An 18,818-nucleotide genomic window follows, 5' to 3' on the forward strand; every position below is an offset into this window, starting at 1 on the left:
TACCACCAACTTCAAGTTGGTGGTAATTTGCGATTCCATAGGGACAATTAGCAATTTTTTTTTAGCTTCATACATTGCATTTAAGGAATTGCAAAATGTGCGATTCCTTTAATGCAATTGCAAAATAAGGAATCGCAAATTTTGCGATTCCTTATTTTGCATCGGATTTTCATTCATACATCCCATTTAGCAAATTTGCATTCGCAAAGGCTGAAATTCTGCGAATTTCGGCCTTTGCGAATGCAAATTTGTATGATACATATGGCCCTAAATCCTTTCTGTAGAACTTGGATTACATTTTGTAGGGCCAAAGAGCCAATGGCTCACACTGGGATAGGATTGAACGAGACTGCCAAGTGTACATGGCTAAAGCAGAGCTGGCATCATCTATCCATTAAGATAGATTTTCATAAGAAAAAGGTGCTCTGCAAATGATTTCTCTTTGGACCTTATGTAAATGTACCTCTTGTGGCTATCCTAAACATCTGGCAGGGTTCCAGCTGTTGTGAACCAACGCTGGACAGTCCAGAGTAGGACTCTGGAGACTATCCCTATATGGAATGGGGAACATCCTTTTCAATGAAACCGTAACAACGCGGTACCATTACAACGCAGGTTTTAGAACGAAAGTCGTTACAACGACTTTCGCTGGAGGGCGCTGTAGGATAGGGAATAGTTTAATTTACTATCCAACACCTTCCCTACTATCCACGGGGACTGGAGTTGGAATAGTAAATTAAACTATTCACTATCCAGCGCCCCCCAACGCAAGTCGTTGTAACGACTTGCGTTGAAAAACCTGCGTTGTAACGGTACGCGTGGTAATACCACGCGTTGTACCGTCATACATCCATATGGAATGTAAACTGTGGGTTTATCGTTAACTGTTTTTAGATGAGGTTAACAGATCCGCAGTGTACTGTGCCTTTGTGGAAGATACACATTCCTGTGGCCTGTTTGTCTAGTTATAAACCCTGGATTGGTTCACTGAGTTCTACTGGCCAATGTTCTCAGACCGGACTGCTTTAAATGTTTCAAAGGATAACCTGTTTGAGCCCTTTAACTGGTAGGGGATGATTTCTGAGAGGATCAGTGAGTTTACTGGCAAATGAGTAGATGCCTCCATTGCTACTGAGTATGGGAATGTGTGAGAGTGTTGGCCAGTGAGATGAGGCTCTACTGAAGAGGGTGTGGCTTAACGGCTAGGATGGCCGGCCGACTTTGAAGCTGGGGAACCAGGTTCGAATCTGGTGGGAGGCTAAATAATTCTGTGTTTCTGGGGAAATCACTTAATCTCCTGGGGCCAGATGTACTGTTACTGTGATTATCCTTTGTGTCCTACCCCCCCCTGCAAGCAGTCACGGAATTTCGCGCTGCTCGATCTATTTACCGCTCAGGCGATTTAAAATACTGAGCTTACTCTCTGGAGGGAGCGCTGCACTTTCGCTCACCTGCCTCCTTCCCTGGGTGTACAGCCGATTCAGGGCTGACTCAGGAGGGCCACGCTCGAGCACACGGCGGCGGCCATTTTGGATAGGGACAGTATAAAAACAGTAGAAGGACTTGCTTCGCGAGGAGATTACCTTCACTATTGCCTGAGGCTTGAGCCGGGCTGCTAGCTTTTAAGAAACGCTCTGATTCAGATTTTAACTTGTTACTGTGATTATCCTTTGTGTCCTACCCCCCCCTGCAAGCAGTCACGGAATTTCGCGCTGCTCGATCTATTTACCGCTCAGGCGATTTAAAATACTGAGCTTACTCTCTGGAGGGAGCGCTGCACTTTCGCTCACCTGCCTCCTTCCCTGGGTGTACAGCCGTTTCAGGGCTGACTCAGGAGGGCCACGCTCGAGCACACGGCGGCGGCCATTTTGGATAGGGACAGTATAAAAACAGACGCCCATTGCTTCGCACAGCGAACGCGCACAGCGGGCGCGCCATAGTCGCGCCGGAGTCCAGCCAGAGTCCTGCCCGTCTGCGCTCGTCCGCGCTAGGCTGGGCTCTGGGCTCTGGCATACCCTTTATTGGTGAGTAAAGCCACTATATCCATCATGACTCTTACATACTCCTCCGAAGAGTTATTTGCGCTACGTGGTGCTCCCAATAATAACTGCTCCACCTACCCTTTTCCGCCTCACAAGTTCAGCTGTCCTCGCTGCAACTTTTCACTAAAAACCCCTACCACATGCAGATCCCTCCAACATCAAGGCAGACGAAAGAGACAGGTATGCTCTAGGACAACTTCCACTCGCCCCCTTTTAAGATTTTGGAGCATAAATTGCCGATCCTTACCACAACACAGATACAATATCCACGATTTTCTAGATCAAAATCAACCTGATGCTATATTCCTGACCGAGACGTGGCTCAGAGACTGCTCGGGCCCGGATGTGGCAGACGCCATTCCCTCTAACTACGCCATTCTTCGTCAGGATAGAGTTTCCGGTAGGGGTGGAGGAATTGCAATTATTTACAAAAATGTATACACTTGTAAATTGGTAGACACCACTCAAAAAGATTGTGAATCAGCCCTTTTTAAATTATCCATTACCCCCCAATTTACGCTGTCAGGGCTACTGGTATACCGTCCCCCTGGGACAGCGAGCCCTTGGATAACATCGTTACCGGACTTCCTAGCCCCAGTACTGCTTAAAGCGCCTAATTTCACAATCTTAGGGGACCTAAACATACATTTAGACGACCATGAGTGCCCTAATAGGAATCAGCTTCTCTCTATTCTGGAAGCTTTTAACCTTCAACTTCTAAACACAGGTCCCACTCATTGTGCCGGTCACTTACTGGACCCGATCCTATCTAACCTGTCCCTAGATTGTTCACATGAAGCCCTACAAATCACCTGGTCCGACCACTTAGCTGTCCCCTTCTCTTATGACATGGCTGATACAGTAGTAAGACCTGAGGTGGAAACTACGCGGCCAGTTCGGAACTGGGGGAAGATTAACTTGCCAGAACTCAATAAACTACTGATCAAAACACTTCCATGTGTTGAACTACCAACTGCCGCTCTCAATTGCGCCACTGAACTCTGGCTAACCACTGCAGTCAATACAGCGCTTCCAATGACATCAAAGCCCGCATTTTCACACCACCCTCCTGCTCCATGGTATTCGGAACAACTTAAAAGCCTCCGCTCACATTGTAAGACCTTGGAGCGTAAATGGAGACAAGGCTATTCTCCTTCACGTAAAGCCACATATAAAGAAGCCTTAAAAAAATACCACTACAGTTGTAAAACTGCTAAAGCAGACTACACAAGGAAAACTGTGACTGATGCACAAAACTGCCCAAAGGTGCTATTCTCTGTTGTCAAAAAATTGACTGGTGCTAACTCGATCCCTCCTCCCCCGGCACTTGATGGCACTCAGTGTCAGTCCTTAGCGGATTACTTCATAGATAAAGTTGATCTTATCTATGAAAATTTCACTACACCTCCAGGTACTATGTACACTGCCCTTGACATAGTCCAAAAATTGGAAAACAATGACACTGATGCAGTAGTCACTACTTGGCAGCCCTTAGACGCCATTTCTTTCCTCTCCTGTTTAAATAGTGTGAGATCGGGCTCCCCACAGGACGCTCTCCCGGCCAAAATATTAAAACAATTAGACCCCCTCACTCATCCCCCCATCATTAAATTACTCAACGCTTCTCTGAGCGAGGCCCATGTCCCACAACCTTGGAAACACGCCATGGTTGTACCGTTATTAAAAAAACAGGGTGCAGATCCTTCAAATCCTGCTAACTTTCGCCCTATATCCTTGTTGCCAATTTTCTCAAAGATATTGGAGAGACATATAAATTCTCAGCTCTCCAAACTGGTTGAAAACACTGGATTTCTCCATCCTTCTCAGTCGGGCTTTCGGCCTAGGCACTCAACCGAGACAGCCCTCCTGGGGGTGACAGAGAGTCTTAGGCACGGTGTCGATCAGGGAAACACCATGGCGCTCATCCTGCTGGATTTGAGCGCAGCTTTCGACACCGTGTCACATTCCATCCTCATTGACTCTCTGAAATCTCTAGGTGTGGCAGGCCAGGCCTTGGCCTGGCTGGCGTCTTTCCTTAGTGACCGAAGCTTCCAAGTGTTTTCTTCTAAAGCTGCCTCCGCCATTTGTCCTTCCACCCGCGGCGTCCCCCAGGGCTCAATTCTTAGCCCTTTATTATTTAATATTTATGTTAAACCCTTGGCAACCATAGTCGAACAAGCTGGGCTAACCCTGTTTTCCTACGCAGATGACACCCAGATTGTCTTCTCCTTGTCAGGGAGAGACGTAAACAACATCTCCGCACTCAAGTCGGGCCTCACTCTTGTGGCCGACTGGATGCGGAGAAATTGTCTCAAGCTGAATGGGGAGAAGACCGAGGTGGTCATTCTGGGACAGAACAAACATCTTTGGGGTCCTCGCCATTGGCCCATCGAACTGGGAAATGCGCCTACACCATCTACTGCAGTTCGCAACCTGGGCGTCATTATTGACGACAGGCTAACTATGAGACAACAGGCTACTAAGGTCTCAGCCATCTGCTTTTCAACCTTGCGATGGCTTCACAAGATTTTGTGGATGCTCCCCCTCTCCTCTCGCAGAACTGTAGTCCAGGCACTTGTAACATCACGCCTGGACTATGGCAACATTCTCTATTTGGGCGCAGATAAAGCCACTATACATGTGCTGCAGGTGGTGCAAAATGCGGCCGCGCGCCTGCTAAAGAATGTCCCCAGACGCACCTCAGCCACTGCCGCTTTGCGTGACCTCCATTGGTTGAGCATCCCAGAACGCGTTAAATTCAAGGCACTCTGCTATATGTTCAAGGCTAAGCAGGGTAGCGCCCCAGTATATGTTCAGGGGCTGGTAAAACCCTATAGACCCCTGCGCTCATTAAGGTCATCGGACATTGGCAATTTCACAGTACCAAGATGGAAGCTGGCAAAAATGGGAGGCCGCTCCTTTTCCACTCTTGGTCCTAAATACTGGAACTCCCTCCCATTGGCATTAAAATCTGAGACCAACTTACTCCGCTTCCGTAAGGCTTTGAAGACCCTGCTCTTTACTAAGCGTGACCAATAGTCGGCAGAGGCCTTAAGTCAAGGTGACATTCTCTTTTCTTCTACAGTCTATCCCTGGCGCCGGGAAACCCATTGTGGGTAGCTGTGCGCGGTACAAGCTTAAATAAATAAAATAAATAAATGTAGGTCGCCAAATACCGGTTGGTAACGGCCAATTTCGGCCGTTACCGAACGGTATTTGGTTTCTAAGATGTAGGGGGCCCAAATTTTAACGATTCTGTAAATTTACCGATTCGGTAACATACCGAATCGGTAAATTAACCGAATCGGTAAATCTAGATGTAGGTGGCACTTAAAATAGTGCCACAGGCCCTTAAGAATTCATTATTTACCATGCAATACTATTACATGGTAAATAACGAATTCCTGTATACATGCACATCTGTGCATGTACACCTGTGCCATGTGACACACATACATGCCCTTAGGCCCTTAGGGCATGTATGTGTGCCACATGGCACACAAGACAGAATCAGGGGTGCAACAGGGTGTCAAAGTGACACCCTGTCCCCCTTGACAATTCGGTAATTTTACCGAATCGGTATTTACCGATTCGGTAATTGACATTGATTCCTATGGGCCTTAAGGCCCATAGGAATCAATGGCAATTACAGAATCGGTAAATACCGATTCGGTAATTACCGAATCATACCGATTCAGTAAAAATTACCGAATTTTTACCTAAATCTCATTTACCGAATCTAGAATACCGAATCGGTAAAATTCGGCATTCTAGAGTCGGTAAATAAGATTTACCTACATCGGGCCCCTAGTGCCTAAAAATGGATGTGTCCCTCTGTAATGCAACTGGTTCTTATGTAAAGCGCTCTGATACCTTGGGGTCGAGTTTGCGCTATATTAAAAAATGCCAAAAAAACTATTACATTAACACTTCTATAGGGCTTTACTCATTGGATAAGGTAACCAATAACTGAGTGAGGTTGCATGGACGCTAAGGTGTTATTGAGTACTGCAATGAGTCTGAGTGCCGTCAATGAGTGAGGTGGTGTGGAAGCCTACGGTGTAATTGAGTACAATACTAGGCATTTGTAGAGCGCAAAGCGACCTCCGAAGAGGCGTCCAAGTGCTAGCGGAAAAGTCATGCCCAAGGAAACTTGATGCTAGATGTCCTCTAGGCAGGAGTAAAAAAGCAGACTTTTAGGACTCTTTCTAAAAACAACTTCAGAGGGGCTGCTTTGCAAACCAACAGGAAGACCGTTCCACAATTTGGAAGCCAGGAAAAGGAACAATCTACCTCCTCTTCTGGCCTTATGAATGTGGGACAACTGGAACAGTTTGAGGTTATTAGATATCAGTGATCTGACTTAACAGTAGGGCTTAAATAGCTTCCTAAGATAAAGAGCACCTTTATGAGTAAAGGCCATAGAGGCAAAGATGAACATCTTAAATTGGATCCTCTTAACCCCTTTGCTGCGGCGGCAGCTAGGGGGGCGGGGGGCCACACGGCGCTCCCATGCTCGTTGACGGGCCGCGTGGCGCTCCCATGCTCATGACGGAACCGCTCCGTTACGAGCCTCGGGCGCGCTGTGATTGTGGCGGAGCGGTTCCGTCACGGCCCCGCCTGCTCAATAGAACGCGCCACACAGGCGTGAAATCAGTGCCGCGCAGGTGCGCCGAGTGGGCTGTGACCGAACGGCTCCGTCACCAGCACAGCGCGACCGAGGCTGGTGACGAAGCGGTTCCGTCACCAATATGGAAGGGGTTAATGACCGGGAGCCAGTGAAGGTGTCAAAGGTGACCGAACACCCGAAACACGAGGATGACTCATGCAGCGGAGTTCTGGATAGTTTGAATGCGCTGGATTAGAAATGTAGGTAGTCCCAAGTACAAGCTGTTGGCATAGTGTAACCAGGACATAACCAAAGCATGGACGATCGTTCTCCGAAAGTCCTCAGGAGTAAGATGAAGCATCCTTCTTAGACACTGAGGAGTAGCAAAACAGGTGGCGGATATCGTCTTGATTTGATGCTCACAATTAAGGTTCAATCAAATTTCACATCAAGATTTCTTACCATAGTACTGCAATGAGTTGGAGTGTTGTCAATGAGTGAGGCTTCACTGAAGCCTAGAAAGTCAATGAATATAGGGATGAGTCAGAGTGTTATCAATAAGTGAGGCAGATGTTCTGAGCCACCACACAAAGGACACTAAACATCAGAGCTCTTCTGAGCCACCACACACAGGAAGGAAGGCAGTGAGGAGCTCTTATTTCACGCCACCTTACGCCGGCATAAACAAGTCTCTACTCCGAAAACTCCAGACGATAAAGAACACCGTCGCCAGACTCGTCCTCGGCATCCCCTGGCAAGAACACATCAGCCCACACCTACGAAGCCTCCATTGGCTCCCAGTGGAGAAAAGAGTCACCTTCAAAATCCTCACCCACGCCTACAAATGCCTACACAACACCGGACCCAAATACCTCAACAACAGAATCAATTTCCACATTCCCAATAGAAACCTCCGATCTTCCATCCTCGCACTGGTCGAAACCCCGCTCATCCACAGAGCCAGAGCAGGGGGAAGATCCTGCTCTCACATTGTGGCAAAAACCTGGAATGAGCTCCCGGCAGACATTCGACTCGCCCCCTCCCTGAACACCTTCAGGCCGGCCCTCAAGACCTGTCTCTTCGGCTAAACAGATCTATGAATCCCCCCCGCCCACAGCGCCTTGAGACCCTCACGGGTGAGTAGTGCGCTTAATAACCCCTGATTGATTAATTGAGTAGACTCACCACGAGCTCGGCGAACCTGGCGTTGAGTTCTTCCGTGGGCGGGATGGGCAGAGAGAACTCCAGAAACTGCAGGGGGTTGTTGTCCCTGAGGTTGATCTCGGGGTGTTCGCTGCCCCCAAAGCAGCAGAGGAACCCCAAGGCATGGCGACTCCTTTTGCGGGGAGCCATGGTCGTCATCTGCGCTGCTATCGACAGATCATGATCTATGGAGAAAAAAACAGAAATGGTAAGAAATAGACATTTGAATGACATGATTTCACTTTATCTAATATTCTTTTTTTTAATTTCAACAATAGGAAGCTGCAATAATATGTTAAAAATAAAATTTCAGTTTAAGACTATCATTCACGTCCCCGTTGAATTAGAAAGATATAGCTAATAAGAAGTGAAATAATTTTTATTAAGCAAAAAAAGGTCTGACGAGAGGAGGAAGGATGAAAAATAAACATTTATTTTTATTTATATATATATATGTATATATGTATATATACACACACATATATATATATATATATATATATATATATATATATATATATATATACATATATATATTTTAAGTGTGTCACCTTTTCATGTTTTACAAGTTTTAACGGTCTAACCCCCAGATTCATCATTGTAATGTTTTGCGAGTCCTTAATAGCGAATATTAAGGAATCGCTATTAAAGACTTTCAAAACGGCATTCATGTAGAAATGGCAATATTTATTGCGATTTCTACTGCCTCCTTATTTGCGATTCGCTAATTGCGAATCGCAAATAAGGAATGGCTTTCCCATACATTCCTATGGGCCTAAAGGCCCATCGGAATGAATGGGGAGTCATTCCTTATTTGCAATTAGCAATTAGCGAATCGCAAATAAGGAAGCGATTTCAAGGGTGCCAGGGTGTCCAAAGGACACCCTGTAGCACCCCATAAATGCTAATGTAGCCAGATGTTGCGCACACACATGTCCAAAGGACATGTGTGTGTGTAACATACAACTTAGAAAAATGCACTAAAGTGCATTTTTCTAAGTTTTCGCTATTTACCACGAAGTCAGACTTCGCGATAAATAGCGGCCCCAGATTGCGATTTCGCAAATTTTAAATGGTTCATGAATTGCATTTAAGGAATCTCAAATTGAGATTCCTTAAATGCAATTATTCGCAATTTAGCGATTTCTACAAATGCGATTTTTGCATTTCGGGTGATGAATCCCAAATGCAAAAATAGCGCTCGCAAAGGGCCGGATTCTCAGAATCTGGCCCTTTGCGAGCCGATTTTACTTTGATGAATCAAGCTGTACAATCCAGTCTTTAATTTAAGGCATAGTATAGCTTCCGTGCTCTCGAAATATGTGGCACCAGAAAACACTGGATTCCCTAGGATCACACAATTTGTTAAGTAGGGTGAGCTGGGATTCAGCGTTAATCACTAGCCTGCAGCTCCTCTCTGTTGCTGGTAAAAGGGCCTCGCTTGTTTCAGTCTTCACTCTCAACACTTTCCTTTGCTAAACATTAGATTTATGCTGACGTGACTGTACTCTATTGTGCACAAACAGTGATATTTCACTAATAGGCTAATAACAATCTATTTGATGCCTTGCTACAGTTGAATAGTCATTACCAAAGTACACATTTTAGGAGGCAGATTTCTTTTTTTTAAACAGACTCCTTTGTAACAAAAAAAATTACATTATTTACGCACTGAAATAAAGTAAATAAAAAAACCCTTAAGGTTTGCAAGTCAGAGCAAATATTTCTGAATGACGGAGTCGGTTTCTTGCTGCAGCGTCGAGTTAGCAGCAGCATTGTGATTTTACTGAAATATGATATTGGATAAAAATAGAACATTAAGACAGTGCTCTATTGAGCACAACTTTCCCTGGGTGGTGTTTAGGCATGTTTGCAAAGTTGCAAATAGAACTGTTACTGCTTCCCAGTAGATTTATTCCTCGTTTTATCACCGGCGCAGGATGAAAGGCTGAGCTGGCACTCAAGGAATTTGAAGCTGCACGGATGCTTGATGAAAAGCTGAGACTGCATTGGTGGGATTTGAAGCTGCACGGATGCATGATGAAAGGCTGAGATGACATTGGTGGGATTTGAAGCTGTGCCAACGCAGGATAAAATGCAAAAGCAAGGTCATGGATGGAATGTTTGAATTAATCCCAACCACTGGCGATTGCTGCGGGCTGCATCCCAGACCATTATTTTTTTCCCCCTATGCCCCCTCACTTTGGACCCAGCCATATGCAAATCAGTCTTGACCCTGTTCCTCATGGGAAATGTCCAGCCCAAACTGGCCGGCCGGGTGCTCCCTGAACCAGAATACAAGGAACCCAGGACTGGTTTCACCCTTGTTATAGGTTCTTCAGCCGAGTGCAGCTTGGTTCCAGTGGCACAGAGAGCCACATCTGGGCAGAGAGCCACATCTGGGCATACCGGCTGCACTCAGGGCATCAAATGCAAACACAACAAGGTGATGGATGGAATGCTTCATTTAATCTCAGTCCCTGGCAATCAGTATGGACGGTTCCCATTGGAGCAGGGTTATGGTGGAGAAAATTGCTGCAGGTTAATTAGCATACCACATATGCCAACATGGTGGGTTATCTTACAGGCGATCCCAAGGCAAGCCGCCCCTCACGGCCTACCACCTGATGGGCCAAATTGCATCGTGCCCTTAGCCAATCGGTGCTTAGCGGTTGTGGTGAGGGGATATCCCCTCCCACTTCACACAGGCGCGGTACCCCACTGTGTCACAAACAGACAAGGTTAGGTGGTGACCAATCATTGCCTTGCTGCTTCCTGATTGGTCACAGACTAGTGAGCTGCAAGGAATGGGCGGCCCACATTCCTTGAGACTGGCAGGAGATCTGAATGTTTGCGTGAGTCTCAAAGGCGTTTGCGACTCACATTGCCATTTAAATGTTGTTCATGTATGTGTACAGTGTGATACGTACCCTGAGTGCTACGAAATAAAGTATTCCCTTCTCTCACCAATCCTGCGTTGGTGGAAGCGCACCAGCCACCGTGCACCTCGTCGTACCCGCGAGCGAGCCCTGCAACAGCGCAAGCGACGGTGATGTGCCCCAACAGCACTCAGGTAGGGCACCGCGCTATACAAGAAGGAATCAAATACTTGTTCATTTTTACAAGAGTTGGGCGAAATACATCTTTGGATGCAAGTATCTTCAGGCCAGTTCCTCAAGGACTGGCAAAGAGGGCAGTTCGCTTGACCAGAAGACGTCATGGTGGCATCTATCAATGGCGTCTCGAAAGCTGAAGCAGAACACACGCACTTCCTGTGGGTGCCCCAAAGTTCTGTCCTTAGCCCCCGACACTTGGCACTCTATTGTATCTACCCAGACCTCACTTCCTGTGGGTGTCCACAAGGTTCTGTCCCTGGCCCAACACTTGGGACTCCAATGTATCTACCCACCCTCATTTCCTGTGGGTGTCCCAAGCTTCTGTCCTTGGCCCCTGACAATTGGAACTCTACTGTATCTACCCCGACCTCACTTCCTGTGGGTGTCCCCAAGGTTCTGTCCCTGGCCCCCGGCACTTGGAACTCTACTGTATCTACCCCGACCTCATTTCCTGTGAGCGTCCCCAAGCTTCTGTCCCTGGCCCCGACATTTGGAACTCTATTGTATCTACCCAGACCTCACTTCCTGTGGGTGTCCCCAAGGGTCTGTCCTTAGCACCCAACACTTGGGACTCTATTGTATCTACCCCAACCTCACTTCCTGTGGGTGTCCCACAAGGTTATGTCCTTAGTCCCCGACACTTGGGACTCTCACAGGAAGACCTCACTTCCTGTGGGTGTCCCCAAGCTTCTGTCCCTGGCCCCGACATTTGGAACTCTATTGTATCTACCCCAACCTCACTTCCTGTGGGTGTCCCCAAGCTTCTGTCCTTAGCCCCCAACACTTGGGACTCTATTGTATCTACCCCAACCTCACTTCCTGTGGGTGTCCCCAAGCTTCTGTCCTTGGCCCCCGACGCTTGGGACTCTATTGTATCTACCCCAACCTCACTTCCTGTGGGTGTTCCACAAGGTTATGTCCTTAGTCCCCGACACTTGGGACTCTCACAGGAAGACCTCACTTCCTGTGGGTGCCCCAAAGTTCTGTCCTTAGCCCCCGACACTTGGGACTCTATTGTATCTACCCAGACCTCACTTCCTGTGGGTGTCCCCAATCTTCTGTCCCTGGCCCAACACTTGGGACTCCAATGTATCTACCCTGACCTCAATTCCTGTGGGTGCTCGAATGTTCCCTCCTTGGCCCCCGAAGCTTGCCCATGGTGCGGTACAGGTGTGTGGGGCCTGGTGGGAGGGATATTGGAACCAACAGAGGGTGTGGGTGGAGGCCGCCGTGGCACGGTACAGGTGTATGGGCCCTGGGTGGGCGGGTGGTTGGAACAGAGGGGGTTGGTGGGGGCCACCATGGCACGGTACAGGTGTGTGGGCCCTGGTGGGAGGGTGGTTTGAACAGAGGGGGTGGGTGGGGGCCACCATGGCAGGGTTCCATGGAGAGGGGGCCTTTGAGTGGTTAGTAGAGTGGAGGAGTGTGAGAGCTGCCATGACGGGGCCCAGGTGAGTGGGGTGACCAACCATCCGTAAATTTCACGGACAGTCCGTAATTTCGGCCGTCGGTCCGTGAAGGATTCTTTAACAGACGCCATTTGTCCGTAATTTTAACCACCCAGCTCCCTTCTTGACTGCAATGCTGCTGAGGTCGGGTGTAACAGACTCCGATGCAGGACCTAAGCACGGATACCCAGCAGCAGTGGAGAGGCGCAGCGGGATGGCAACCTTCACACCTCCAGCCCTTGATGAGCTGTTAAGAGGTGCTCGAAGGTGACTGAGAGGGAGGGGCTGCAGGTTCAGGAGCAGGGGCATCTGTTCAGATGCAAACAGCCCTCTGCAATTTAGAGGGGCCTTGCACATTCCCTGTCTGCCCAGGGCCCCAAATATCCTAGAACCGGCCCTGATTACACCGAAGCAGCACGTGGTTCAAACAAACCTCGGTTTTTCAAACATGCAGTCTAAAATGTAATAAAATTAAAAAATGGCACAATCGCACCCACACTGATTAACAAAGTATGGAGGACAATCAGTTAAATCAGTTCTCTTTGAGTATCTCCTTTAAGCACTGTACATCACAGTGGGGGGTGGCAAAACTAACATTTTGGAGAGAGAGACTGACTTCTCGTTGTCTTGTCCAGGAGGGGGTGAGGAGCCCTACCCCACCCTGGAAGAGACCAAGATTATCCTAGAATACTGAATGCCCACTCCTGTGCCCATACTGGTGAGTCCTGTTCCCCCTCCTGTGGTGGCTCCTGTCCCCCCCTGTGGTGGATCCTGTCTCCGCCCTGAGTGGCTTCTGTCCCAGTCCTGGAATGGCTCCTGCAGAGAGGTTGAAGTTCTTGATGGGCCTCTTCTCAAAAAGGCTCAGCTCAAAATTAATATGAAAAGGTGGGTGAGTGAGTAAGTGAAGGTATGGCTGGATGGATTAGTGAAAGGGTGAATGGATGAATGAAAGATTGAATACATGGATAATGAGAGGATGGATGGATTGATGAGTGAGTGGAAGGATGGAAGAGAGAAAAGGTAAATAGCTGGATGTATGGGTGGAAGGGTAGCTGGATGGGTAAAAGGGTGGATGAATTAGTGAAAGGATGGATGGATGGATTGATGAATTGATAAGTGCAAGGGAGAATGAATGAACGGATGAGTGAAAGGGTGGATGTAAAGATGGATGAGTGAGTGAAAGGGAGGGTAGATGGACAAAGGGATGAATAGATGAGTGAAGGAGTGAAAGGATAAATGGATTAGAGAAAGGATGGATGAGTGATAGGGTCAATGGATGGATTCATGAGTGGATGAGTAGATGGATGGGTGGGTGGATGGAAGGAAGTATTGCTAAGTGAAAGGGTCGATGGAGAGAGAAAAGGAGGATGGATGACTGAAAGGATGGACGGATGGATGACTAAAAGGGTGAATGGGTGGAAGGATGAGTGACTGGGTGGATGGATGAATAAGTGAAAGGATGGCTGGATGGGTGAAAGGGTAAATGGCTGAATGGATGGATGGGTAGAAGAGTGGATGGATGAGTGTACAGATGGATGGGGTGAAAGGGTGGATGAATGGATGATGGATGAGTGAAAGGATGGATGGAGAGATGGATGAGTGAAATGATAGATGGAAGAATACATGATGGATAGGTTTGCAAATGGTTGAATATGTTTGGATACGGCTGGGCTTACTTATATACTATTGCGTAACCTCTGATGTGTCTGTAAAACGTATCCAATTGTCCTGAAGTTTTGTCCTGAATTTTTACCCTTTGTCCTGATTTTTTACACTCACCGTCCTGAATTTGCGCCGTTTCCAGTTGGTCACCCTAATAGGACCGCATGGGCTGGGTGAGATTGGTAAGGCAGGCACTCAGGCAATAACACACTATCGGAGTTCCCGCTGTGTGCCACTCTTTAGAGCATCGTGGAGGCCGATATGGGCTGTGTCTGTGCTGCTCGGCCCAGTGGGGGTCTGAGGGGCCTTTCCAGAGGCAGATGGGCCTCTATTACCCCCCTTTTACCCATGGCTGGAGATGTCACTCCCAGTCCCTGGCTGGGCCCGCCCATTAATGTTTGCAGATTGAGCAGGGGCGGGCCTGAGCAGAAGTGGCCTCGCTCAGGTGTGGTTCCCCAGTGTGAACGAATCTGTGCACAAAAAGTCTGGCAACGTTTGCATTTTTTTAATCTCGGTGAAGGTAAGAAAACATGCATCTTCCAAAACCCCACCTCCCCCGATTTTAATAATACTTAAAACACTTTAGCAGACAAAGCGCTGCGAGGCCTCAGGGTAGTTTATGCGCTATACAAATGCAATTTTCATTTCATTCATTCATTGTGCGAAAAGGCGCAATCCGCATATGTGGCCACTTTTTCTAGGGCGCACAGGCCTATGTTTGAACCCTGCGCAGGGGCTGGCTGCCATGAGGGGGCTCCAGGGGTGGGGGAGGGGTATCCTGGCCCCCAGGGTCTGTCATCCTTTCTGAGTGGTGAACCCAGACAGGAAGCGCCCTGGCAGCTGCTCTGAGCAGACGGAGCCGCCGCATACTTTGCCCTTGTAAGGGGTGCGTGTGACGGCGAGAGCAATTATTTGTATCACTTCTCAGGCTCGTCTTAATGAGCAGAAGCTGAAGGAATGGAGTGAGGAGTGAAGGGGGCGGGGCTGGGACCAAGCAGGCTACTCACCCTCTCCACCACTGAATGCGTCCTCCCCATATCCACCACTCACTCTGTGCTCTCCACCTCTCCACCACTTATTCCACCCACTCGCCCTCTCCACCACTCACTCACCCTCTTCCCCTCTCCACCACTCACCCCGACCTCTCCTCCTCTCTGCCATTCACTCTGTCCAATATTACCTCAGCATCAATGCAATCTCTAAAATCTAAAATTGCTGATACAATATGGTAAACTGCATCAGAGAAATCTCTGTAATCTGAATATATCAATGCAATATTGGACCAGCACTAGAATGATCTACATAGTGGTTATATTCATCTTTCTTCACCCTCCTAACAAGGCAGGGGTGATGAGTTTGTTACTAAGTATAGTTTGGTGATGCCACATCTGATAATGAGACCACATTTACTGCATCTGGTGACAGCCCCCCTCCTGCACCCGCTCCTAGGATTACCTTTGTCTAAAACCTGCCCTAGGGACACCCTTTTTAGGTCGAGGGACCTTAAGCTGCGAAGCAGCTTCCGGTCCGGAGATCTTATGTTGTATAGTAGGGCAGTTTAGACCCGCCTCTCAGCTTCGTTCGCTTCCATTGGCTGGCTTCCTAAACAGAGGCCAGCCATTGGAAGAAAAGTGAGTCACTCCAAACAAGCCCCGTCTTTTTCGGATTCGGGGGCGTAAGTTTTGCGGTTTTTTAGCTCGTGACGTCGTCCGTCACTCAGGACAGCAAAACACGCTCCCGAATCCGAAAATGTTTCGAGCTTTGAGGCCGCCATTTTGCTGTTTGTTAAAGATGAGGTAGGTCGCCTGCTCCCGCTGTCCTCGTTCCAGCCCCCTCCCGCAGTGCGCTGCTCCCGCTCTCCGTGGCTCCCGCTGTCCTCGTTGGGAAAGTGATTCTTTCCTGCAGCCATTAGTCGCTTGGTCAGTGGGTAAAATGCGTAACGTGCTCTCATCTCTCCCTCCCCTTCACTTGCTCTTCCCCAGGGAGACGGTGACCCTCCACATGAACTCCGACATAGATTGCTTCATCCTAAACAACCCCCTGTTATTTGGGACGAATGTAACCTGGGCCCGGTTTTAAAACGCTGCTTTGCAGTAGTTTATCTAAAGTGACATTTTTAGGTCAGTCGGAGTGGCGCAGGTGTTCATGCAAAGACCTGATGATGCCGCACAAGACGCCCGTGGTCACCTCGGGCTTTGTAAATTTGAAAGCTAACAGACACAAACGTAGCTGCTTCGGTATGGCGCTCGTTTTTGTCGCCCTTTCCGCTGACCCACGCTCGCTCCCAATCCCAAACCAGCCCGGTCATCGCTTATCAGGAGTATTTTTAAACGAGTTGCGAAAGCCATTATTTGCCTGTAGCACGATAATAGCCTCCAGTCCCGTGTGCCAGAACATCCGTGTTTGTTGGGAGTTGGCCCCGGGGCGAAGAAGTGCATTAGCAGTCGCTGGGAGTGCTTTAGCTCTTGGAAACTCTAGATCGCTCGTTAATTATCGCAGACGTTTTATTCTGCACCAAGGTCCACACCAGAGCAAGCCTGGGGCGCGGCCCCCGCTTTATCATACATTTGCCCTCCCCCGTATGCCAAAGCCGTACCGCTGACAAAGATATAGCAGAAGGCGCGTTTATCCCGGTACAACGCTCTCTCCTGCTGATGTGTGTGGAGTAAGGACACAGGTTCAACATAAGGTAACCACTGCCTGCGAAACTTTGAGATCTAGGTGGGCTGTTTCCTTTTTTAGGAGACAATTAAAGGGCTAGAGCAAGTACATTAGGGTGGGCATTACGCCGATTTCCTGCAATCCACTTATGGTTATTTTATTTATTTTATTTGTACAATTTTATATTGCGCGGATATGGCCCGGGAGAGACCGCCAGGAACACGTTGTATCTGTGTACATCTCGCTTCCACTACAATACCTATACGTGTTAATGGGGGCTTCTTGGATGATTATGTGATATTTGTTTCCTATATAAAATAAGCGCATTGTTGGAAATTCAAGTAAGCAGGAGCCCCATTGCTGCAAACAACAGTTTTATTTTGGGAACTGCTAGACATATGTATTCAGCCTTTATTTTGGAGGGAGGCTTTGTGAAAGTATATTTTACATTAAATTCGACAATCACAGCTTTATATGTATATAGCGCTGAATAAAAAGACTCCTTATCTATCTTTTATCTATCCAGCTATCAATCTTTATCTATCTACCTTATCTATCTTTTGTCTTTTATCTATCGTTGAACTATCTAGGTATCTATCTTTTATCTATCTAGTTATCTATCTATCTTTTGTCTGTCTATCTGATATCTATTTTCTTTTATCTGTTTTATCTATCCATGTTTTATCTATCTGTTATATGTCTCTCTTTTATGTATCTAATCTTGCCCCCTGATTGCACTCGTTTTTCTTGCCTTCTGCCCCCTGATTGCACTTGTTTTTCTTGCCTTCTGCCCCCTTATTGCACTCGTTTTTCTTGCTTCTGCCCCCTGTTGTGCCGTTTTTCTTGCCTCTGCCAACCTGTTGTGCCGTTTTTTTTGCCTCTGCTACCCTGTTTGTGCTGTTTTTCTTGCCTCTGCCACCCTGTTTGTGCCTTTTTTTTGCCTCTGCTCCCCTGTTTGTGCCTTTTTTTGGCTCTGCTCCCCTGCTCCCCTGTTTGTGCCGTTGTTCGTGCCTCTGCCCCCTGATTGTGCTGTTTTTCTTGCCTCTGCCCCCTGATTGCACTCGTTTTTCTTGCCTCTGCCCCCTGATTGCACTTGATTTTCTTGCCTTCTGCCCCCTTATTGCACTCGTTTTCTTGCCTCTGCTCCCCTGATTGTGCCATTTTTCTTGCCTCTGCCAACCTTTTGTGCCGTTTTTCTTGCCTCTGCCACCCGGTTTGTGCCGTTTTTTTCTTGCCTCTGCCACCCTGTTTGTGCCGTTTTTCTTGCCTCTGCCACCCTGTTTGTGCTCGTTTTCTTGCCTTCTGCCCCCTGTTTGCACTCGTTTTTCTTGCCTTCTGCCCCCTGATTGCAGCCATTTTTCTTGCCCCTGCTCCCCTAATTGTGCCATTTTTCTTGCCTCTGCCCCCCTTATTGCGCTCGTTTTCTTGCCTTCTGCCCCTGATTGCACTCGTTTTTCTTGCCTTCTGCCCCCTGATTGCACTAGTTTTTCTTGCCTCTGCTCCCCTGATTGTGCCATTTTTCTTGCCTTCTGCCCCCCTGATTGCGCTCGTTTTCTTGCCTTCTGCCCCCTGATTGCACTCGTTTTTCTTGCCTCGCTCCCCTGATTGTGCCATTTTTCTTGCCTCTGCCCCCCTGATTGCGCTCATTTTCTTGCCTTCTGCCCCCTGATTGCACTCGTTTTTCTTGCCTTCTGCCCCCTGATTGCACTAGTTATTCTTGCCTGTGCCACCCTGTTTGTGCCGTTTTTCTTGCCTCTGCCACCCTGTTTGTGCTCGTTTTCTTGCCTTCTGCCCCCTGATTGCACTCGTTTTTCTTGCCTTCTGCCCCCTGATTGCAGCCATTTTTCTTGCCCCTGCTCCCCTAATTGTGCCATTTTTCTTGCCCCTGCTCCCCTAATTGTGCCATTTTTCTTGCCTCTGCCCCCTGATTGTGCTCGTTTTCTTGCCTTCTGCCCCCTGATTGCACTCGTTTTTCTTGCATCTGCCCCCTGATTGCACTAGTTTTTCTTGTTTTCTCTATTACTCAGGAGTGCATCTTCTGTGGCCCTCCACTGCCCGAGAGAGCAGAGGGTAGGGG

At 48.0% G+C, this 18,818-nt stretch overlaps 1 protein-coding gene across 2 annotated transcripts in view; it reads right to left on the reverse strand.

Annotated features, from left to right (window-relative positions):
• DAAM2 (dishevelled associated activator of morphogenesis 2) overlaps positions 1-18,818 on the reverse strand; it is a 648,121-nt gene that overhangs the window by 544,470 nt on the left and 84,833 nt on the right. For both annotated transcript variants that reach the window (XM_078647328.1, XM_078647329.1), the window contains exon 2: positions 7,837-8,039. In XM_078647328.1, the coding sequence (XP_078503454.1) occupies positions 7,837-8,013 (177 nt within the window). In that variant the 5' untranslated portion in view covers positions 8,014-8,039. The remainder of the gene's footprint in view (positions 1-7,836; positions 8,040-18,818) is intronic.

This window comes from Lissotriton helveticus, chromosome 6 (genome assembly GCF_964261635.1).
Source record: "Lissotriton helveticus chromosome 6, aLisHel1.1, whole genome shotgun sequence".
In the NCBI taxonomy this organism is placed as follows: Eukaryota; Metazoa; Chordata; class Amphibia; order Caudata; family Salamandridae; genus Lissotriton; species Lissotriton helveticus.